Genomic DNA, 22,885 nt, shown 5'->3' on the forward strand with positions numbered 1-22,885 from the left:
GACCCAGGCCCAATCATCTAATCTCCCTTGACCTTCCACTTTTAGAAACCCTAATAACGGAAAAGTAAGACGATGCCAAAAAACCGCAAAAGCTCCCAAATTTGAAATTTGAACTTTTCATCCCAAAACACCATCTCACTCTCAGACTTCCAAAGCTCTCATCTTTCACATACCATTTCCCAAATCTTCGTACAAAAATGGGCGGAGCTCACAGCCGCGAACACCTCGAGCTTTCCGACTCCGACGAGGAAGAGAGCGAGGAGCAGGAGAGCTACGAGGACGTGGAGGAAACTGAAGCCGACCAGCGCCAGAGATCCGCCGAGCGGGGAACCAAAACGCCGTCGTCGGCTGCATTAGACGACGTGGACGCCAAGCTCAAGGCTTTGAGTCTCAAGTACGGGTCTTCTTCCAGGAACCCGAATCTGAAGAATCCGGTGAAGCTGTACCTCCACATTGGAGGGAACACCCCAAAAGCGAAATGGGTAACTTCCGAAAAACTCACTTCTTTCAATTTTATTAAGACATCTCGAATGGATGTTGATAATGATGAGGAGGAAGAAGAAGAAGAGGAATTTGATGAGGAGGGTTTGTGGGTTTTGAGGGTGGGCGCCAAAGTTAGGGCTAAGGTATCAGCCGAGATGCAATTGCTCACTTTCGCCGATCAGCGGCGTGTCGATTTCTTTGCCAGAGGTGTGTGGGCAGTGAAGTTTTTCAGTGATGAGGAGTATAGGGCTTTTGTGATTAAGTATAATGACTGTTTGTTTGAGAACACTTATGGGTATGAGGCCACTGAGGAGAACAGGGTGAAGGTTTATGGGAAAGATTTTGTCGGGTGGGCAAAGCCCGAAATGGCGGATGATTCGGTCTGGGAAGATGCGGAGGATAATTTTTTGAAGAGCCCTGGCTCAGCAACACCGGTGAGGGGAAATCAAAATTTGAGAGAGGAGTTTGAGGAGGCACACGATGGCGGTATACAGAGCTTGGCATTAGGTGCATTGGACAATAGTTTTTTGGTGGGGAACTCTGGCATTCAGGTTGTTAAGAATTTTGCTCATGGAATACATGGTAAAGGTGTTTATGTGAATTTTGATGATGGGAGCTATGGAGGCGGTTCAAATTTGGCACGGTCTACACCTAGGAAGGCTCTGCTGATGAAGGCCGAGACTAACATGCTCCTTATGAGTCCAATGAATGAGGGGAAGCCTCACACAACAGGGCTCCATCAGCTTGATATCGAAACTGGGAAGGTTGTTACTGAGTGGAAGTTTGAGAAAGATGGGGCTGACATTACAATGAGGGATATCACAAATGATAGTAAGGGAGCACAGTTGGACCCCTCAGGATCGACATTCTTGGGTTTGGATGACAACAGGCTTTGCCGGTGGGATATGCGTGATAGGAAGGGAATGGTTCAGGACCTAGCAGCTTCTAGTGGTCCTGTTCTCAATTGGAACCAAGGGCATCAGTTCTCAAGAGGGACTAACTTTCAGTGCTTTGCTAGCACTGGTGATGGCTCAATTGCTGTTGGGTCTCTTGATGGGAAGATCAGGTTGTACTCTATCAATTCGATGAGGCAGGCAAAAACTGCTTTTCCAGGCCTTGGTTCGCCTATTACTCATGTGGATGTTACTTTTGATGGGAAGTGGATTTTGGGCACAACGGACACCTATTTGATCCTCATCTGCACAATCTTTACTGATAAGGATGGCAAGACAAAGACTGGTTTTAGTGGGCGTATGGGAAATAGAATTTCAGCTCCAAGGCTGCTGAAGTTGACTCCCCTGGATTCACATTTGGCGGGCACGAATAACAAGTTTCGTAATGCTCAGTTTTCGTGGGTAAGTATATGTATTTTCAGCCCGTTGGTTAGAAATATTTTTCTGTTATTTGGTGAGACCATGCAACATTATGTTGCTTCTTCCTTTTGTATGTGGTGATGAAAATCTCTGTTTCCATCTGCTATAATGTGCATGATTTAGTGGCCTGTCTTAAGCCTGGTTTGCTAAATGTAAGTCATGAATAGAACCTGAAATGTGAATCTACCATCCTACGGTATCGAAAATGGTTGGACTGTGTTTTCTATTATTTAGCTTTCCCCCTTTTTGGCATTCCTTTTCCTAAATTATATGCACACGCACGTCCACTTCAGATCTGAAAGTTGGAATAATTTTCGGTTCAGTGTATGTTTTAGTGTTGAATTGCTGAAAGATGGAGAATGTATTGGTTTTACGTCGAAGGTTCTAATGGTGGGGTTGTCATGTATAAAACTACTTTGTCTGGCTTTTCCTCTCTCTCTTCCAAGTAACTTTTAGATTTTGAATGCGGTTTTTGTTGATTTAACTAAATATCCAATAGGAGGTTTATATAACTTCTAAAAATTCCCAATTTCTTTTCGCTTTTAATGACTACTATTAGAATGGTTGAAACAGAAGTCTGGTCTTACATATGAACTTTAGTTTGGAGGATTTCAGTACCGATTTTGGTTGGTTGGAGCATCGTCTATGAATGGAAAATGTCTAGGCAATTAACACTCTGAACTCAGTTTATTTTTCTTGTAGCCTAATGATTTTGTTTGGTAGAAGATTATGATAATCGTGTTTTACATTATTGTTCAGGTCACGGAGAACGGGAAGCAGGAGCGACATCTGGTTGCAACTGTGGGCAAATTTAGTGTGGTTTGGAACTTTCAACAGGTGAAAGATGGCTCACACGAGTGCTACCGCAATCAGCAGGGCTTGAAGAGCTGCTACTGCTACAAGATAGTCCCCAAGGATGACTCCATTGTTGACAGTCGCTTCATGCATGACAAGTTTGCAGTTACTGACTCACCTGAGGCCCCCCTTGTGATTGCAACCCCTCTGAAAGTCAGCTCCTTCAGCATATCCAGTACCAATAGACAATTGTCTCTGCAGTGAACTTCCTAATTTTCTATTAAGAACTTACAACTTGTATTTGGCTTTTTTTCTTTTTCCCGTCAAGTATTTGTAGGGTATGCTCTTTAAGCTAGGTCGTGCCAGTAATGAACTATGTTGAATTGTACCCATGTTCTGAAGGAATTTCAATGGTAATCTAATGATTTCCAGCAATAATAGTGCTTTAATTCTTGTTGAAGCATAGTTTAGTAAATTTTCTTTTCCTTCTTCCAGCAATATTTCAACATTTTCCCACTTCTTTTTAGTGACCTTTATATTTTAACCTTATGTCCAAGTGGTCCTTGTTTCTCATATATATATGTATGATGCATACACATAAAATTTGTGGACCTCTTGATAGAAAGATAGAAGGAGAGAAATGGCTGCTGCAGTGGGGAGAGGTTTCCTTGTGCAGCCATGTCCTTTATCCTTTGTTTCTAATAAGAACACATCAAGGCCCTCAGTTGCTATCGGGCATGGCAAACCAGCAAAGGGTCGAGGTTTTGCCCGCCATGTGACTCAAGCCCAAGTGCGCCCTACATGGCTCCCAGGGCTTGACCCACCAGCCTACCTCGACGGAAGGTAAGTCCCTCAAGAAGCTGGTTCAATTTGATTTCATTTCTCTTGCTTTTTTCCCCTATTTAGGTTCACACTCTTTGTCCCTCTTCAACAGCTTGGCTGGGGATTTTGGGTTTGACCCGCTTGGACTCGGGGAGGACCCGGAAAACTTGAGGTGGTATGTGCAGGCAGAGCTGGTTCATGCTCGCTTTGCAATGCTTGGAGTTGCAGGAATTCTACTTACAGATGTAAGACCAAAATGGCATTCTGTTTCTCGCTGTGGACTCATTTGGAAATTCCAAAATAAATTTCAATTATTTGATTTTAATACCTACCACATATTGTAGATAAGAAGTTTGAGGGCAGTGTAGCATTGTAATTTTACTTAACTACTGTGGATAAATGTTAAAAAATGAAACTAGCGATTATTTTTTGCAGTTACTGAGGGTAACAGGGCTTCTTAGTGTACCAGTTTGGTACAATGCAGGTGCAGTAAAATTTGGCTTTGCTAATACAGAAACTCTGCTCATTGTCCAATTTATCTTGATGGGGTAAGTTCTGTATTAATCTGCATTGGCTAGAGTGGATTTGGTTCCCTTATGCACCCGGGTTTGAATCGTTCTCTTTAAAGTAAAATATTGCTTGATCCGAAAGATCTTCCTGTTTGATTGTGATTCTGTGTTAATGTTCTCCTTTCCTGCTGTGCTTGTAGATTCGTTGAAACTAAAAGATACATGGATTTCAAAACTCCTGGATCTCAAGCCAAAGATGGGTCATTCTTTGGATTGGAATCTGCACTTGAAGGTTTAGAACCTGGGTAATCTTATTTGGCTCACAATCCCATCCTTACTCTAATTCACTCATGTTACAACACGAGTATTCAATTTTAACACTATACGCAAGCTCAACTACATATGAACATTGACGTCTACCTGTATTATGATATGAAGTTGATTAATAACATCGCGTGATGATTATCAGATATCCCGGAGGTCCGTTGCTGAATCCTCTAGGTCTGGCAAAAGATATCAAGAATGCTCATGAGTGGAAGCTTAAAGAGATTAAGAACGGTATAAAATGTGTTATTTTCATTGATTTTTCCAAATCAATATATTCCATTTCAGTCTTATTTTCTAGTTAGAGGTCGCACTTGGTGCGATGGCAAGTGCCTTCGCCCATGAGCGGTAGGTCTCGGGTTCGAGACTTGGGAGCAGCCTCTCCATAAATAGGGGTAAGGTTAGCCGACATTCACCTCTCCCAGACTCCGCGTAAAGCGGGAGCCTTGTGCACTGGGTACGACCTTAGTCTTATTTTCTAGTTGGATTGTTGCTTCAAATTAGTTGTGTGTTGTTGCAGGACGGCTTGCAATGGTGGCGATGCTGGGCTTCTTTGTGCAGGCATCTGTGACTCATGTGGGACCCATCGATAATCTTCTGGAGCACCTCTCCAACCCATGGCACAGAACCATAGTTCAGACCCTTGCAAACTCTTCTTAAATGTAAATCCATGTCTATGGTCTTTGTATGTGCCAATGTAACAATGTTCAATGGTTGTAGTACCATCATCTATCTTCGGACTCCTTCATAGGGCCTTCTCTAATAGGGGAAAAGCCTTCCATTTACACATAACATATTCTTCGGAAGAAGCTCAATCCCAAACTTTTATTTGCATCTCGGTGGTTAGGTTCACAACTTCACATGTCATTGTTAATCATGTAGAGTCCCATAAAAATCGTAGAAATACTGGTGTGGTTAAATTTGTTATTCTGAGTCTAAATAAATAAAATTTAGAATTTTCTATATTTTTTTCCATGTGCAAGTCTTGTACAAGTGTAAAAATATTAGAGAATAAAGTCTCATCTAGAAGATACAACAAAATAACATATAGCTTATGTGCGAGTTCCACTCTTAATATCACTGGATAGCTCGTTTGGATGTGCTTTTAAAATAGCTAAAAGTGCTTTTAGAGAAAATGTTTTGGGGTTCCAAAAGTACTTTAATTGCTTTCTGCAAAAAGCACAAGTTGTGTTATTCTTCCAGGAATCACTTTAAGTGCTTTTTCAGGATTTACTTGCATTTTTACTAAGGATTAGTTCCAAAAACATCTTCACCAAAAGCTTTTTCAGTTATTTTTAAAGCACATCCAAATAAGTTTGAAGTCTTTTTGTAATAAAATACACTACCTATTAATAGGTAAGTATTTGACCAAAAAATGGTAATAGATGAGTAAATTGGAACAATATCAATAATATAAGTCATGTGTATAGAAATAATATCGATAATATTGGTGGCAGATCATGCCCCGACTTAAAAAGTTTCTGCCTTAAAAAACGTTGAAGTCTTAACTCTTATGCTAGTTTTCACCATTAGACACGAGGCGGACTTGGCGTGGCGTTGGTTTGACGCACATTACCTACCTTTCCTAGCGGGAGTAGAAAAGTAGATGTTCAAATCTCAGCCGTGGGATAAAATTAACGGTTCAGATGTAATAAAATGAAACGGTAAGATGTGTTGGAATTTATAAGCAGAGGGAGAGAGGAGGCAAAGGTTCTCACTTTTGCCTAATAAGGAGCCCCCTGCTGTGATTTTGCTTCCAATTTTCAAAAAACCCAGATTGTGTTGGAATTTGCAGTCCTCGAAGCGACAAAAGCCTTTTCGGGTATGAATTTTCTGTTCAGTGTGCTGTAATTTTTCAGAAACTTTGAATTTTCACGGTTTTGATTTGGGTTTTTAGGGTTTTATAGGGGATTTGATTTGGGTTTTTTCTGGGTTTTGATTTTTCCTAGGGCTTTTTTTACCTGTCAATGAATTCAGGGACGATTGGTTTTATGATTTCGTATTAGATTAGATATTAGTTGAAATTTGAATCTGCTGCATGAAACGATGAACTGCTATTTGAGTTTCTTTTATAATTTTTATTTTCGATTAGATATACGATCTATAGATTTGAAGTTTGAATCTTTCATTCAAACAAATTTAAAATTATTTGTCGAAGTTGCGGAAGAACTTTATGTGTATGAATTGGATTGTGTGCCCAACGGTACAAACCCTAACCCTAGGTCCGTAGCCCTGATTTTCGATTTGTATTTGTCTTCTTCTTTTTTTTTTTTTTTTTTTGGCCCTTTTTGGTTGCAGAATACAATGGCAAGAGGAGCTAAGAGGAAGGCCAGCCAGAGAGAAGAAAACAAGGAAAATTCGACCAAGGCAGACAACCACAAAGAACAATCGAGCAAGGCCGCCACTCGGTCAAAGCGGGTCAAGGCATCGCACCCCCAATCCGAGCCTGAGTACTTTGAGGAGCCTCGCCAATTGGAAGATCTCTGGAAGGCTGCCTTTCCTGTTGGGACAGAGTGGGATCACTTGGACAAGGTGTACCAATTCAAGTGGGATTTCTCAAACCTTGAAAAAGCATTTGAAGAGGGGGGCAAGCTGCACGATCTTGGGAACAACAAAGTGTATCTCTTCGGTGGTACAGAGCCTCAACAAGTCCCCTATAAGGGTGATTTGAAAATTATTTACATACCTATTGTGGTGGCTGTTGTATCGCCTTGCCCACCTTCTGACAAAATTGGGATTAAGTCGGTTCAGAGAGAGACTGAAGAAATTGTTCCAATGAAACAGATGAAAATGGATTGGATTCCATATATTCCTTATGACAAGAGAGACAGCCAAGTTGTTGAATATAGTCGAAATTCTCTTCAAATATTTGTGCTGGGATGCACTCAGAGACGGGCTTCCTTGAAACACATGAAGATTGATCGTCTAAAGAAATTTGATTACTGCTTGCCGTATCTAATGCCGATCAAGGAAGAGGAGCTTGAGCTGAGCACCGAAGTCGACATACTTTTTCCACAGGAACCAAATCCACCGGTTTACTGTGTGTTTGATTGGCAGTTTGATGAAGTTGAGGAGTTCACTGATGAGCGGATAAAAGAGGAGGAATTATCTGCGGATCAAAAGGATGCCTTCATGGAGTTTGTCAAGGAGAAAGTGCGTCAACAAAAGAAAGAAAACCGAGAGAAAAAAGAGGCCCGCAAACTAGAATTTGAAAAAATGAGTACGGAAACTAAAGCAGCATTTGAAAATTTGAGGTATTACAAGTTCTACCCGGTGCAAACACCCGATACTCCTGACATATCAGGTGTCAAGGCTGCATACATCAACAGGTACTACAACAAGGCTCATGAGGTTCTGTGATTAGTTTCACTATCACCGATATCCTTGTTGGCCTGCGCGTAATGCCTACGGTAATTGAAACTTTTGTGTTTACTGTGTCCCAAAGTGTTGGGAAAAGAGAAAATTTTCGCATACTCCTGTTGTTCTTGTTGTTTGATCTCATTTGAAATCATATAAAGACAAGGTCTCATTAAATTTTGTAGCAACTCTGGTCATTTATTTACCTTCTGTTCGAATAATGCTTCAAATATAAAATTTGAGGTATTGTTTTGGATGAGTTAAACTTGTCTTGTTTTCTTATACGGCTGATTAGAATGGTTATTTTCACTTGAATGAAATATTTTTGTTTGATGGCTTGTTGTCCTTGCTGAATCAGAAAGAGTTGAGATGTCTCGTTTTGTTTCGTTTCGGCTTTAATTTGTATGCTTGTTAAAAAAGACTTTCTGTAGAGTTTAGAAGCTGTACCCCTCTTATCTTTCAACACTTTCTTAGTTTCTTTCACATTCTTGTTCTGCTTAGTTCTGAAGCAAAATCAATTGCTTAAACTTAATTGCATTGTGCCGGCGAGGAGCAATTTTCGTCGGTGTAAACTTCCGATCATTTCTAACTCCAGTCTATCTGAACCATCGTCATCCCTTATCCGCGAAGTTATAAATTATCTCTTAGCCGGGCCCTATGCTATAGATAGGAAGGGAGATCGACGATGGTGAAGTTATCGCTCGCTGTGACTCCTGCTCAGAAAACTGACCGAACACAGATGGAGAGAGCAGCTCCCGTAGTCATGTGATTAGTACCGTTGTTTTCGGATCAATAAAACTTCATCGAAACTATGAATGAATGCAAAAAAGTGTGAATTTCAACTAAAAGTAGCTCACGGAAATGGCAAACCCAAATTCTTTCATTACAGCAAACACGAACCAACTTTTACAGAGTTTTCGAGGCCTACAGATTATACAGAAGTTCTGTTATTCTCCCTTCTCAATATTCAGGCACCAACAATATTAACCTCCGCTCCAAAACCATCCTTACAGTGAGCAAAACTATCATCCAAGTAACTTATCATACAACAAACAATTTACCAGTATCGTCATGTACACTCGAGTAAACATCTGTCAGATCAATCCGCCATTTACGGTCACTCTGAGAGAAACCACCCTGTAAAAAAAAGAGGTAAAAAATCACAACAACAAAGACGTGTACTGGTTTCAATCAAGAGTTATTTAACTTGTTTTGATGCGCCCTTCTTCTGGCCAAGAACATAAATATCCGTGGGAAGAACGACTTCTTTTTCTTCTTTCCCTGCTTTACTTCTGGGGGTGATGGACCAGCTTCCATGGGGCTTCCAAGTCCATACTTGGGGCTTGATGAATATTGCTCAGATGCGGCAGAATCAGGTGCGCGGTCAAAGTCCTTGGATTCTTTCCTTGCCTCAAAACTGGCCCTCGGGCTTTTAGTGGCAGTTGTTGCTGCCTGAGCAGGTTCACCAAGCTTTCGCCGTTGCTCATGTTCGGCCCTCCACTTTCTCAACTCCTGCTCAACCCCCAACTTGCCTGCCTTGGCCTTCTCAGCCTTCTCCATTGCAATCTTGAGTGCTTCTTTTCTCGCAGCCATTTCCCGATTAACTTCTTCCAACTTTTCCAAGCTTTTGAGCTCAGACTCCTTGGCCACCTCGATTTGGGAACTTGCAGCTACAACTCTCGCGTTCGCCTGTTCTTCTGCATCATGGGCCCGTTTGCTGAGCTCATAATACTCTGCTACAGAAAGAGTTACCCCAGCGGGTGAATCAGTATCATTGGTGCTTCTGGCTTGTTCACTCTCTTGCAAAGCTTTAATTGCTGCTAACGCCAACTTCTCGGAGGCCCTAGCAGCCTCTATTTCCTTTTGCGCCGCGAGTAATCTACTTTCCACAGTACTTGCTCCAGCCTTTGCTTGCTCTGCTCCTTCCCTTGCCTTGCGCAGCTCTTCACCAGCCATTTCAGAAAGTACCTTTGCCTGGTCAGCCTCTTGTGCTGCTTGCTGTAATTCTTTGGGCAGCTCAATCATCTTCTCTCTGGCTTCTTTCTCCTTCATCTGAACTAGAGCTATTTCCGACCTAGTCTTCTCCAGGTCAGCTTCAAGAGACGCAACAGCCACTGATGCCATTCCTTCTCTCTGCCTAATGGTGGCAAGAGCTGACTTCTCACTTTCAAGTTCCGATTTTAATGATGTGGCAGCCACCTTCAAGATATTTACTTCAGCAACTGCTTTCTCTATGTTGAGCTTCACTTCCTCCAGCTCCTTCTTTGCAGAAGCAACTGCTGCTTGTATATCGGTATGAGTTTTCTTCTCTGGTTCCTGTAGCCCATCTTTCAAGACTCCTCCATTTTCCACCTTTAATCTTGATTCCATATATGCAGCTAATTCAGATTTCAAATCAAGTAGTAAGGCTGAGGCTGTGTTGAGTTTTGACTTGAGATCCTCAGCCGACATAATTTGGTGGTTAAGTTTCTGAAGCTCCTCTTCTGCCTGCTTTAACTCCTTCTCCCAATGAAGCGAATCTTGTTCCTTGGCCATGACTGCTCCAATCCTTTGTTCCTCAGCTTCCAAATGAGCGGCATGCGCAGCCTCTAATGACTCCTTTGTGGCAATTAGCTCAATCGTCAGTTCTTCCACTGTTTTCTCCACTTCCTTGGATGCAGAAATGGCCTCTTCAGCTTTTTTAATGGCTGTATCTTTCTCAGTGACTAAAGAAGCATATTCCTTGTACAGCGCTTCCAGCTCCTCTTTAACGGATTTCAGCTCTGTCACCGCAGCTGTATGCCTCGCCTTAGCAACCTCAAGCTGTGCCTTGGCTGCAACACTAGCCTCGTCAGCTATACCTTGCTCCATCTCTTCCACCCTTAGTTTGGCAAGTTCGGAGTCTTGTTTTGCCTGTTGTTCTTCTGTTTGTGCTCTCTCCAGGTTGAGCTTCAATTCTTCTACGAGTCTCTTAGTGCTATCCAGCTCCTTCAATACTTGAACCTTTGCATTTTCGGCACCCTCTGATTGTTTCCTATACTCAGGAATCTCCTCCTGTGCTTTCTCAAGTTCTTGCTCCACAATCTTGCGTCTCTGCACAGCCAAAGAAGAGATTACAATTAGTTTTAGAAAACGTAGGTATTTTCCGGATTTCAACATAATACTTAGACGAGAGTTCCATTAAAAAACAAAAAAAAACAAATAACCACTCGATTATGGATTCAAAAGAAAAGGGATTGCGAACTTTAACACCAACATAAAACAATAAATAGCTAATAAAACAGAAAAAAATAAAGAAAATGTACCTCCACAGTTTGGATTCTATGGGCTTTCCAATCAACAATTCCTCCAAATTTGGAAACAGCTTCTTTAACTGATTCAAAAGGTGCAGTTGTATCAATAAGGCCTCTGTTCTTAGCACTCTTAGGGGAATCAGTGACGACTGATTTTCTTGCAGAGAAGCTAGCAAACTTTGCATTGGGTGATGAGACTACATTGTTCACATATGCCAGCTTAGCACTCTTAGGAGAATAAATGGCTTCAGCTTGTTTAACAGCAATTCGGGAAACTTTTATATTGGGTAGAGAACGTGTTGTGGGTTGCACTACCTTGTCAGCATTTTTAGGACCAGAATCTACTGCCGTGGTACCCTGAACATCTGTCTCTGTTTTATTGACCGTACTTACTGAGGCTGACGCTGGAGTATCTGTTGGATGAAGTTGATTTTGTTCCTGAGATGCACTATTTGAAACATTATCGACACTTTTGGGACCCAGACCTTCCACCGAACTATCCTCAGTATCTTTCTCTGTGACTGTAGCGATTGAGGGTGGGGTATCTGTTGGAAGAAGTTGACTTTGTTCTGGAGATGTGCTATTTGAAGCATGTTCTGCAGCTGGCAATTTACCATTTTCCATCGCTGTTGAGCTAGAAGCCGGATTATCTGTTGGAAGTGGTTGATTTTGTTCCAGAGAGGGTCTCCCATCAGAAGAACTTAGTGTAGTTTCTAATCTAGGGTTGTCCATCGTTGGCAAAGGACTGTTACTTTCAACTCTGTCATGCTTTTCTGAATTTGCAGGAGCATCCCCGGCAGATTGTTGATTACGGTTGGAGGACGAAGAAGATTCTGGAGGAGGCGTTACTTCTGCAGTTTTCACAACCTCCATTCCTGGTAAGTGTGAGAAGAGGTGCCACGAGCAAAATCTACAGTCCAAGTAAAAGAAATCGGATCAACAAAACAGAAACGAAAAAGTAAATCACTGCATAAAAGCCAAGAAAATTAGAGCTTCTAACATGTAGGACCTTTATAACCAAATCTTTTTTGCATTATTTCATCAGAATTTGCATTCTTTTAGCCTCAATATATCACGTTCTATGAAATTGTAGTAAAAATATTAGATTTTCGATTCTCCGTTCTAAAACCAACCAATCCGAAATTACTATCCTTAGTTTGCTGGGGTTGTATCGACTTTCAATTATCGAAATTCTCAGAAAAATAAATAAATTTCCAAAAAAAATAAAATATCCAAACAGCTGCCAGGCATACAAGGAATAATAAGAACAATTGAATAGCAAGCTGCATGCAGAAATAACAATCCAAGAACTTCGAATACTCACTTAGATCATCAATTCCACATAATTTAAAAAAAAAAATATCTAAAACAGTGAATTAAAAACAGCTAATTTGCAAGAACAAGTGTTATCAGTGCCAAAAAAATCAATAAAAATTCGAACTTTCAACCAAAAATTAATCGGGAAAAAAAGGGACAAAGAGAGAGAGAGAGAGAGAGAGGAACGTACCGGAATAGCGAGAAGCGATTGAAAGGAAAGTGGGAATGGAGTTTCGGATATCGAAAAAGGCTGAAAATTAAGGCAAAAAAAAAGCACAAAAAGGGATAAAAATTAGCAAAAAATAGCAGCCAAGAAATCGGAGCTAAAAATAGAGCGAAAAGAAAAATAGCGGGGGAAGGAAGAGAGCAGAGATGAGTGGAGCCTACCTCCTCCTCGTCTCGTCACACACGGACTGGATCCATCTGTACGCTCCTTCTTCCAATCTCTGATTTTTCAGTTTTTCACTCTTTTTTTTTTTTCAATTTTTTTATTGGGGATTTGACCAAAATCCGAAAGGCGGGGAGGTTTTGTCCGTTGGATTGGGTGGTGCAGCTCACCACCACCCCTCGAAGAAGAAAAGGATTTCAAGGCACAACACGAGACCTTTATTTTTAAGAAAACTAATAAAAAAAATTTGAAAACTTTGAATTTTACTAATAAGAACGAAATAAATAGTACAATAATTGATTTTTTAATGTAAAAATATGATTTTTTGTTAAAATAAATAGTACCAAGAGTTTTTCAATAATTTTTTTTTTTTGGTTTTATTTTAAGTTTCTTACTAAAACAAATAATTAGATATTAGTTGGAAGCGAACAAAGATTTGAAACTCTGGACCGAATTCGAACTTTGATGCATATTTTGAAAGTCTGTTTTGGTGTACCATTAAGCTAAATAATAAAAGTACAACGGCCTCATGCATTGTGAGGTTGAATGGAGTGAAGAATTAATTTGTTGTATGTGTATGAGATAACTACTATTTAAAAAAAAAAAAAATTTAAAATATGATTGTTTTGTAATATTTTGTAAAAAAAATACTCAAGTGGATCTTGTTGCACTAGGATTAATATGGAACCACGTTTTGGGACTCAAACTATTATTGCAAGGGATTTGATTTTAACACCCTTTTTTCTTTCATATGTGTACTTTAAGGGGGCGTTTGTTGTACCGGACTATCTCAGACTGGACTAACTTCAGGGACTAAGCTGGACTGGCTTAGACTAGACTAAACTGGACTAGCTTAGTGAAGCGTTTGGTACAGTGTCGGACTAAAAAGCAGACTAATTAATAAATTATAATATTATATTTGTTTAATTCATAAATATTATATTATATTATTAATTTATTATTTTCCTTCCTATCTCGAAACTTCTACACTACAAATAAAAATCACAGATATGATGTAGTTAAAATACAGTACCATTCGTTCAATGCATTCCATGCGAAAGCCAAATAGAGCATTGATATCTGCAGCTTCATGGTTGCCACGAATTAAATGTACATTCTGGGGATACTCAACCTGTAATATTGACATTTTTTGCACCCACTCTCTCACTCCCCTCTCCCTCATTTTCTTCCCCTTTTTTCCTCCGGTCGACCATCTCCCTCCTTTCTCTCTTTTTCTCCCCCATTTCTCCCAGTTTTCTTCCTCAAAGGAGGATCTGTGTATTAAAAGGGAGGATCTGTGTATTTTCTTCCTCAAAAGGAGGTCTTTTTTCTTGTTCCTCAAAGCAGAGAGAGCATTGCAAATTGGAAATCACATATCAAATTTCTACTATAATTTATGTTTTACAATTTGATTTCGTTTTTTCCTACAAATTTCTGGAGTAGTGCACTGCAACCCAAGGTAATAGATTTATGGGTTTATCACAGATTTTGATATTTTATGTAATTGGGATTTATAAGCTTTAATCTTTGAATTGAATTGTTGTTTATGGTGGATTAAACTTATTGCAAGCTTAACTGGACAAATTCATCGCTGAAGCAAAGAGGGGATTGGGTTCGTAGGACAGAGATCGGCGAGTTTCTGATTTGATGACTAGAGAAGGTGCTGTAGCTCATGTACAAAGGAGAAGGCAAGATTTTGTGACTGGGTTCACGAGATGATGGAGATTGGCATCGCATGCTTGCAGACGACACACGCATTAGAGACGGGACTAGCAATCCTCCAGTTTCTGGGGGGTCTCACTAAGAACAGCTAGGGAAGCTGTTAGTCGGTGCGAGTCCGACTTAGTGTCATTAAACTTAATCCGGGTGCAGACCAAACAAGGGATTATAATCTAGTCCAGTCCAGTCCTTCCTAATCCGGTGAAACAAACGGGCCCTAAGTCTATTTTCAATCGTTAGATCAAATAAAGTAAAGAAAATCAGATTGCAAATGAAAAAAAAAAGATAGAGATAGAATCATTGCAACTGATCGTTATTAATAGCCTGAATAAGCATTTTTTTTCTTCAATTGTTGATGATATTTTGCAATTAATTATTCTTGATTGGAATGTAATATTCAAATATTTTGTCATAAAATATTTATTTATTATTGCGTTTGTTTTGTTTGTGTATGTGCTAGTTGTGGATGGGCAGTGGGCACCAACAGACATGTATAATGTATTAGTTAGAAAAGGCATCCGTATGTGATTGCTTTCCTTAATTTTTTTCATAAGATAAAACTATAGGACAGTACAAAGATTAAGTTAAGATATTTTGATTTAATTAATAAATAGTGTTTGATTAAGACTTGGAACACACACTGTTCATAACTAAAGATAATTATTACATAAAATAAAAAAAGGCACCGCCCATCGTGGATAATGTCTTTACTGAAGATACTCTAGCTCAAAATGACTCTATTGCCCATGTCACATTTTTCTTTGGAGGAGTATTATTTATCACTCTTTTTAGTCTGTCACATTTATTTTTTTAGTCATAACAGTTGATTTCGTTTTACTTGCTTATTTCGATGATCATATATAAAAATCAATGCGCGAGAAGATAAAAATAGATATGTAAAAATTATTTTCTTCTTTTCATGGTTGTATTAATTTTGAATCAACATAAATCAAATTACAATGTAACACATACGAGAATGTAGCTTAATTAAATCATAAAAGAATGTAGCTTAATGGATATAAAACTCTCCGCGTACGCAGCCCCCAACGGTCCAAAAGCTCCCCGTCTGGGCAAAAAACTGCCGGGACCATTGATTTTAGTGTGGGTTTCATAATTTGAATAACTGTTGGACTGTGGCGTTTTGTGAGTGAGTGGGCGAGAGATGTTCCATTTCTGTCACATTTTGGGATTTGTGGCTCCTGCCACGTCCGGTGGTTTTTGTGGTACATACACGCTTAACAACTGAAATGTGAGGACTTTCCTTTAACCTTATGCAGCAACAAACAAGATTCCCAAATCCCCAAAAGGTCAACTGCTACAACTTTTTTGTTTTCTTCCTATGAAATATAAAGATTGATTATGATTATTACGTAGACGCGAATTAGGTCAGTTAAATATAATATGTGTTAGGATACACTCTCGTTTGTACATCTTGTATAACATAATTTGTTATTAAAAAAAGGAAAAACACCATCATCCCATTTGTGTACATGATGCATATATGTATTACATATTTCAACAAAAAAACAAAGATAAAATCCGAATTTATAAGAACCGAAAAGAGGAAATTCAAAAGAGTAATGTTAGAGAGACCAAATTTCTAAACCAATTTTTGTAAACCAAATTATTAAGATGTTGATGATTGGATTATGTTTAATACTAGGGAGACTAAATTTCTAAACCAATTTTTGTAAATCAAATGATTATGATGTTGATGATTGGATTATGGTTAATGTTAGAGAGACTAAATTTGTAGACAAAACTTGCAAACTAAATGATTTGTCACCAATAAAAATGAGCATGTTTATCAGCGCCTAAGTAATAATTCAATCATCGACTCCCATGTCATTTAGTTTAGCCAATTTTGTTTACAAATTTAGTCTGCCTAGCATTACCCTTTTTCAACCAAATTTTGTAAACCAAATATGTGGTTGTTGTTGATTGAATTATTACTTAAGTGTTGATTAATGTGCTTATTTTTCATTTGTGACACATCATTTGGTTTGCAAATTTGGTTTAAAAAGTTGATATAGTTGGCATTAATCTTGAATTATTTCTTAAATGTTGATTAACGTACTCATTTTCTATCGTGACACATCATTTTGTTTGCAAATTTAGTTTAAAAACTTAATTTCCCTAGCATTATCCAATTAAAAAACATATATATTCTTTTATGCCACCAAATGTTCTCGTCTAGGATCCGTGATATTTATCTTCCAATGTTCATCCATAAACGTCGTCTCGTTTGTCCTACTCTTTGGAAAAATCTTTATAGCATTAACCCTCTTCAGCACCCGGTGCCACCATACGAAGACCTCGTTGAGGTACCCTTGGTCGCCGTTGCCGTACAAAACGATGTCATCTACGTGGTCCATTAAAAACTTGAACGTGCAGTTGGAGGGCTCGATGACTATGATGCCCGAGTTGAAGCAGTAATCGGAGTCGACTGTGGCTGACATTTGCGGAAAGTGGAAGAGGAAGTCGAGGTTTCGAAGGACAATGATGTCGGCGTCGATGAAAGCGATTTTGTCGTATTCGGTGAGCTGCCAGAGACGAAGCTTGCTATAGTTGTACTCAAAATAGGTGCCCTTTTTACATTAGGGTTTCGGATCCGTTTAATGGAGTAGACCTTCCACCCGGCTGCGGAGAGTGCGTCGCGTTTGGGGGCAGAGATGAAATTGTCCAGGAGGAGGACGAGGTCGCGTTTGGTGCCAGTTTGGAGTAGACTCTTAGCTAGAGTTATGGCGCCGCAAACGTACGAGTCGGAAGAGTGGAGAACTGTGACGTAGGCTTATCGCTTGGGTTTATTTGTTGTGCTCTGAATTTTAGTCAGATCATACACTTGATCTATTCCTGTGATAATTATCAAGTTATCATTATCAGAAATTATTGTAGAATAAAAATACTTTCGTCAGGTCACACTGTTTGTGATTTTGTTTTTTTTTGTCACTAGATTGTTTATAATCTCTTGTTTATTGTAAAAACTAATCAATAATTATATACAACTAGCGTTATGGCAAACTTGTCATTCTATAAAGACTTTTGAATCTACTTGGAGGTTGAAAATCTATTAGAAATGACTTAGAGGAACAATAAAGAACATTTTCATACGTTTTTATACGTTTGTATACAATAAAGTGAATTTATGCGATTTATAAATCGTATGCATAATTGTACACCGATCTGATGCAAGAAGAAGAAAAATAAAACAATATGGGCAGAAGTTGGAGGCATACCTTGTTCTTGATGAGAAACATAAGCCTCCTACGACGCCCTTATCTCAGTCATCTCCTGAAATTAGGCAAACACAAGAAAGTCCACCCTCATAAGAATTTGGCTGATTTCCTTCCCTTGCAATTGCTGATTTACTTTACGTGTAATCATTCAATTAGTTTGATTATGTTGATATACTTTCTGTAAATGGGACTGTGTTGGTCCACTCTTGTAATTATATATAAACGAATACCATGACTGATAGTACCTTAGTTAAGAATTCTAGCATAGAACCTTTCTTGCCGCAGCATTCTAAAACCTCTCCGGTCTATATTTCTTGATCGTACCAGAGCCCTAAAAGGGCTAACACCCAAACAGTCGATCCTATTCTGTTCTTCTGCTAACTATCAATGGCAAACTGATAACTCGACTCTCTCTTTCGCTGCATCTGGTGCCTCTCGAACCTCTGACAGTCAGACTCAATCTACCATGGTGGGCTTCACTTCTGCTCTTCCTACCTCATTCAATATATCTAATCTCTTCACCACACCAATGGATTGCACAAATTTTCTTAGTTGGAAGTCACAATTTGAGGATGTTCTCGAATTTCATGATCTTGGTGTTATTGTCAAACTTGAAGATAAAACTAACAACACTTTCTCGACCCGACATAGCTTATGCAGTCAACCAAGTGTGTCAATTTATGCATGCTCCATGCACGACACATCTACAAATGCAAAATGTATCCTCTGCTATGTTAAAGGTACTCTTTCTCATGGTCTTCTTTTTCACAAGGCACCTTATTTCAACCCTTATGATTTCTCGGACTCCGATTGGGCTGGAAATGTTGATGATTGTCGCTCTACCACTGGTGCTTGCATCTTTCTTGGACCTAATCTTCTTACATGGATTGCCAAAAAGCAATCTATTGTCTCAAGGTCTAGCACAGAAGCTGAATATCGTGCCTTTGCTACTATGGTAGCTGAAATTCGTTGGTTCTGCTACTTATTTCGGGAACTTGGCATCACCTTGCGTGTACCTCCTTGCAATTTTGTTGACAATATGTCTGCTCTTCATATTGCTGCGAACCCTATCTTTCATGCAAGGATTAGACACATTGAAATTGACTATCACTTTGTTAGGGAGCTACCCAACTTTGGTGTTCTCCGCACTCGCTACATCACATCTGCGCATCAACTTGCCAGTATCTTTACTAAAGGACTCACTCGCGAACGATTTCATTCCTTAGTTCCCAAACTCAAGCTCCACTATGTTTTGTCTCCCTTGGGGGGGTGATGAGAAACATAAGCCTCCTATGACGCCATCATCTAAGTCATCTCCTGAAATTAGGCAAATACAAGAAAGTCCACCCTCACAAGAATTTGGCTGATTTCCTTCCCTTCTCCATTCTAGCATAGAACCTTTCATGCCGCAACATTCTAAAACCTCACTGGTTCATATTTCTTGAGTTCTCGCCATAAGGGCAAAGCCAAATTGCAAGTGCTAATAGGCAATGATATCTTTTGCCGCAACCAAACCATATCTAGCCCAAACAACCACCAATCCCCTTCCTGTTTCACCAAATCATTACACCTAAATATCTCTACCATTGGCCTACACTTGCTCCAAATCACCACTTGCCTTGTCTTCCTATTCCAAGCCCTCTTTCCTCTCCTCACAGCCAGATTAGTTGTTATAAGATGAACTTGGAGCCTAAACATCTCCCTCCTCCACCCTTCTTCCGGATACTTGCAAGGCAACTTAGCAACCACCATGTCCATCATCTCGGAAATTCAAAAATCTGGCATTGGTATCTGCAGGCAAGTTGGGAAGTCATTCTCTTCCAATTTGTCGATCCGCTCAGGAAATAAATCATCCCATTTTAAGTTATCCGAAACATGGTTAAAATCGATTTGTATGGTATTTCCAAGCTTATCCCACTCACTCAAATCTTTCTCTTCCAAACCAATTTTCATCGTCACCTTTCCCATTGTTCGATTCAAAAAGCTTGGCACCTCTATGTTGCTCATACCGCCTTTAGACATCGTTATATTGCCTTCGGTCTCCTCCAATACTGCCTTCATGATCCTAACTCCATTATCCACTTGCTTACACAAAAACAAATGAGCGGCCGCAAAGCCAACAAATTAATATTAACAGTTGACAGAAGGGCACAAATTATGTTAACCGAAAGACAATTAGATTAGTATCTTGAAAGAGGTTTAGTTTTTATTCAACTTTGGTATTATTGGAAGTCGGTTTCTGAATATTAAGGGAAGTTTACGGTCCTTAATTCAAGGGGCTTGTCCTTAGGTTGTCAACTTCTTCCCTTAATTCAAGGGGCTGTTATTTATTTTCCCTAAGCCAGACAACTTCCTTAATTCAAGGGTGTCAACTTCTTATTCTAAGTTGTCAACTCCCTTAATTTAAGGGGCTGTTATTTATTTTTCCTAAGCCACCTATTGTGGAGTAAAGCAAGAGGTTAATCCTCTTATATATTGTTGTACAATTGTAAAAGAACTCATGAGTGAAATACAATTCAATCCTTGAAAATCAACATGGTATCAGAGCAGGAAAATTAGCCTGCGTCTGCTATACTGCTATCCGAGCGTGTTCAACCCTCAAAATGTCTGAAGACAATCCGCTGATATCCGAAGCTGAAAGCTCACATGTGCCTTCCTCCATGAACGTGTATGAGGTGGACGTCAACCCAAATCAAAGATTAAGCTTAGTCGTGTTGAATGAGTTTAATTACTTGCCTTGGTCGAGAGCTGTGTCTTTGGCGATAGGTGGAAGGTCCAAGCTGGGGTTCATAAATGCAAGCATCAAAGTACCTGATGCTTCATCATCAAACTATGAATCCTAGCTTAGCAAAGATCAACTGGTTATGTCATGGCTCTTGAATTCCATGGAACGTAAATTAGCTGAAATATTCAGCTACTCAGAATCCTCGTACCAGCTATGGGAAGCGGTCAAGGAAATGTATGGCAGCTAAAACAATGATGCACGGGTCTTCCAATTAAAGAAGGACATCTCCGATCTGCAGCAAGATGGCAAATCGTTTGTGCAACTCCTAGGAAGCATGAAAAACATGTGGAATGAGTTGGAAATCTATCGCCCTCATACAACCGACGCAGCACTGCTACGAAAGAGAGAAGAAGAAGATAAGATATTTCAACTCTTGTCCAGTCTTGATTCAACGTATGAAGACCTTCGATGTTACATACTCATGAACACTGAGCTTTCTTCCTTCACCACTGTGTGTGTGACGATTCAACGGGAAGAAGTAAGGAGGAAAGTCATGAACATGGGTACAACGACTAGTGTAGGGCATATATAACCAACGAAAAGAGGTACAAAGGAAAACATCCGAACTTGAAGTGTCAACACTGCAATAATACAGGTCACGTCAAAGACACATGCTGGATTTTACACCCAGAGTTAAAGCCTGAGTTCATGAAGGACAACAAGGGTGTGCAAAGGATGAACCGTACTCCACATTGAGCGAATCATGCGTCTACCTCCACCTCCAATGGGCCAGATCCACTCAAGAACTTCACAGCGAATCCAGCTGAACTCATGAACGAGTTTATGTCGTATCTTCAAAGCAAGAAAGGAGATGCTGGAAGTGATCATGCTGATAGCATAGAAGAATGGAACTCGACGACATTGCTTGGCAAGTTTGCAGGGTTCTAGGCAGACACGAAACCTGTACCCCAAGAGGACATGCAATGTATCATGAAAGCCTTTAAAACTGCTCTTAAAATAAATATGTTGCATGATTTTTGGGTTGTAAATTCGGGTGCCACAGATCATATGACCAACCATGTGTCTAAGTCTCAAAAATTTGAAAAATTTGCAAACCCTTCTCAAGTTTCAATTGCAAATGGTGAGAATGTAAAGGTCTTAGGAAAGGAAAAAATAAAATTAATGTCAGACGAAATTGAATCAATGGCTTTATATGTTCCTTCTTTCCCATTTCAACTTCTATCTGTGGGAAATATCACAAATACCTTGAATTGCTTAGCCATTTTTTCTCCTCACAATGTTATCTTTCAGGATTGTGCCACCAAGAAGACGATTGGTGAATGGTTTTATTTAGATGGTCTCTATTACATATCAAAGAGCAATCCGAGAGGGTTTCAAGCCAAGCTCAACCCCATTCAAGATAATCAATTGTGGCATCAACGTTTAGCTCATCCTTCTTCACCCATTTTGTCAACTCTATTTCCAAACTTAGGAAAGGATGCTATTTCATGTGAAACATGCCACTTGTCTAAATCCACTCGACTACCTTTTAACTCTTCCTTGTCTAGAACTAGTAAACGTTTTGAACTAGTTCATTCAGATGTATGGGGACCAACTAGTGAATCATTTAATGGCTATAAGTATTTTGTGATTTTTGTGGATGACTTCTCTCGAGTCACATGGTTATATCTCTTAAAGTCTAAGAATGAAGTTATGGAAGTTTTTAAGGACTTTCATAACCTTGTTAAAAACCATTTCTACTCTCAAATTCAAACCTTAAGGTCTGACAATTGCACCGAATATATGTCTCATATCATGAAACAATATTTGAGCACTTATGGCATCATGCATCAAACAAGTTGTGTTGGAACACCTTAACAAAATGGTGCATCCGAACGCAAAAACCGTGACTTACTTGAAAAAACAAGAGCACTAATGCTACAAATGAATATACCAAAGAGATTTTGGTCTCAAGGTGTTATGGTAGCAGTATATATCATCAATAGATTACCCAGCCGAGTCTTGGAATTCAAGTCTCCACTCGAGGTCATGAAAGGAAGGAAAATTGACCTCTCACATCTTAGAGTGTTTGGTTGTATCTGTTTTGTGCATGTTCAATCTCTTCACCGAGATAAATTAGATCCTAGAGCTGCCAAATGTATTTTTCTTGGTTATTCCTCTACACAAAAGAGATATAAGTGTTATAATCCCCAACTAAGGAGATTGATTGTGTCCAAAGATGTGCGATTTCATGAAACTAACCTTTTTTTTTTCAGCAAGTCAAGTGAAATCACAGCCCAATGGGATGGCATCTTGGATGTGTTCCCACTACCAAGAATTGAACTAGAGGGACCACAACAACGCGAGCTCAGTTATGTCAACGTTGATGCTTCTCCCAATGAAGATAGTAATGAAGGGTCTCAATCTGAGGATACACTGCATGACAATTGTGACAATCAAGATGATGCGAACGAGTGTGAAATAACTCTTCCAGCTCCTCGACGCAATCCAATGCGTGTTAGAAAAACTCCCACAAGATTTCAGGATTTTGTCATGTACAAACCC

The 22,885-nt window shown here is 39.6% G+C and overlaps 4 protein-coding genes, 1 long non-coding RNA gene and 1 pseudogene across 6 annotated transcripts; 4 read left to right on the forward strand and 2 right to left on the reverse strand.

Annotated features, from left to right (window-relative positions):
• Positions 1 to 58: 58 nt before the first annotated feature.
• Positions 59 to 3,126, forward strand: LOC126603189 (protein CYPRO4-like). Its single transcript, XM_050269956.1, has 2 exons — positions 59 to 1,838; positions 2,616 to 3,126. Exons 1-2 carry the CDS (start codon positions 198 to 200, stop codon positions 2,913 to 2,915), a joined length of 1,941 nt encoding a protein of 646 aa, XP_050125913.1. The 5' UTR covers positions 59 to 197; the 3' UTR covers positions 2,916 to 3,126.
• A 120-nt stretch (positions 3,127 to 3,246) lies between these two features.
• LOC126603191 (photosystem I chlorophyll a/b-binding protein 5, chloroplastic-like) lies at positions 3,247 to 5,140 on the forward strand. The gene is made up of 6 exons (XM_050269957.1): positions 3,247 to 3,494; positions 3,586 to 3,718; positions 3,909 to 4,021; positions 4,183 to 4,287; positions 4,452 to 4,540; positions 4,827 to 5,140. Exons 1-6 carry the CDS (start codon positions 3,292 to 3,294, stop codon positions 4,964 to 4,966), a joined length of 783 nt encoding a protein of 260 aa, XP_050125914.1. The 5' UTR covers positions 3,247 to 3,291; the 3' UTR covers positions 4,967 to 5,140.
• Positions 5,141 to 5,964: 824 nt separating this feature from the next.
• Positions 5,965 to 7,996, forward strand: LOC126603291 (protein HEAT INTOLERANT 4-like). Its single transcript, XM_050270094.1, has 2 exons — positions 5,965 to 6,128; positions 6,605 to 7,996. The coding sequence occupies exon 2, from the start codon at positions 6,611 to 6,613 to the stop codon at positions 7,664 to 7,666; it is 1,056 nt and encodes a 351-aa protein (XP_050126051.1). The 5' UTR covers positions 5,965 to 6,128; positions 6,605 to 6,610; the 3' UTR covers positions 7,667 to 7,996.
• Positions 7,997 to 8,525: 529 nt separating this feature from the next.
• On the reverse strand, positions 8,526 to 12,807 carry LOC126603290 (protein WEAK CHLOROPLAST MOVEMENT UNDER BLUE LIGHT 1-like). 2 transcript variants are annotated; one of them, XM_050270092.1, is made up of 4 exons: positions 12,640 to 12,807; positions 12,443 to 12,502; positions 10,948 to 11,845; positions 8,526 to 10,735 (listed from the first exon to the last, which is right to left on the reverse strand). In XM_050270092.1, the coding sequence occupies exons 3-4, from the start codon at positions 11,806 to 11,808 to the stop codon at positions 8,855 to 8,857; spliced, it is 2,742 nt and encodes a 913-aa protein (XP_050126049.1). In that variant the 5' UTR covers positions 11,809 to 11,845; positions 12,443 to 12,502; positions 12,640 to 12,807; the 3' UTR covers positions 8,526 to 8,854. The 2 variants fall into 2 exon arrangements, with proteins under 2 accessions (XP_050126049.1, XP_050126050.1); XM_050270093.1 differs by lacking the exon at positions 12,640 to 12,807 and having other exon boundaries at positions 12,443 to 12,612.
• An 839-nt stretch (positions 12,808 to 13,646) lies between these two features.
• On the forward strand, positions 13,647 to 14,556 carry LOC126603293 (uncharacterized). The gene is made up of 2 exons (XR_007616233.1): positions 13,647 to 14,099; positions 14,211 to 14,556. It is a non-coding gene; the product is annotated as an uncharacterized LOC126603293 (long non-coding RNA).
• Positions 14,557 to 16,530: 1,974 nt separating this feature from the next.
• LOC126601400 (UDP-glucuronate:xylan alpha-glucuronosyltransferase 2-like) lies at positions 16,531 to 19,719 on the reverse strand (annotated as a pseudogene).
• Between the last annotated feature and the right edge of the window lie 3,166 nt (positions 19,720 to 22,885).

This window comes from Malus sylvestris, chromosome 15 (genome assembly GCF_916048215.2).
Source record: "Malus sylvestris chromosome 15, drMalSylv7.2, whole genome shotgun sequence".
NCBI lineage: Eukaryota > Viridiplantae > Streptophyta > Magnoliopsida > Rosales > Rosaceae > Malus > Malus sylvestris.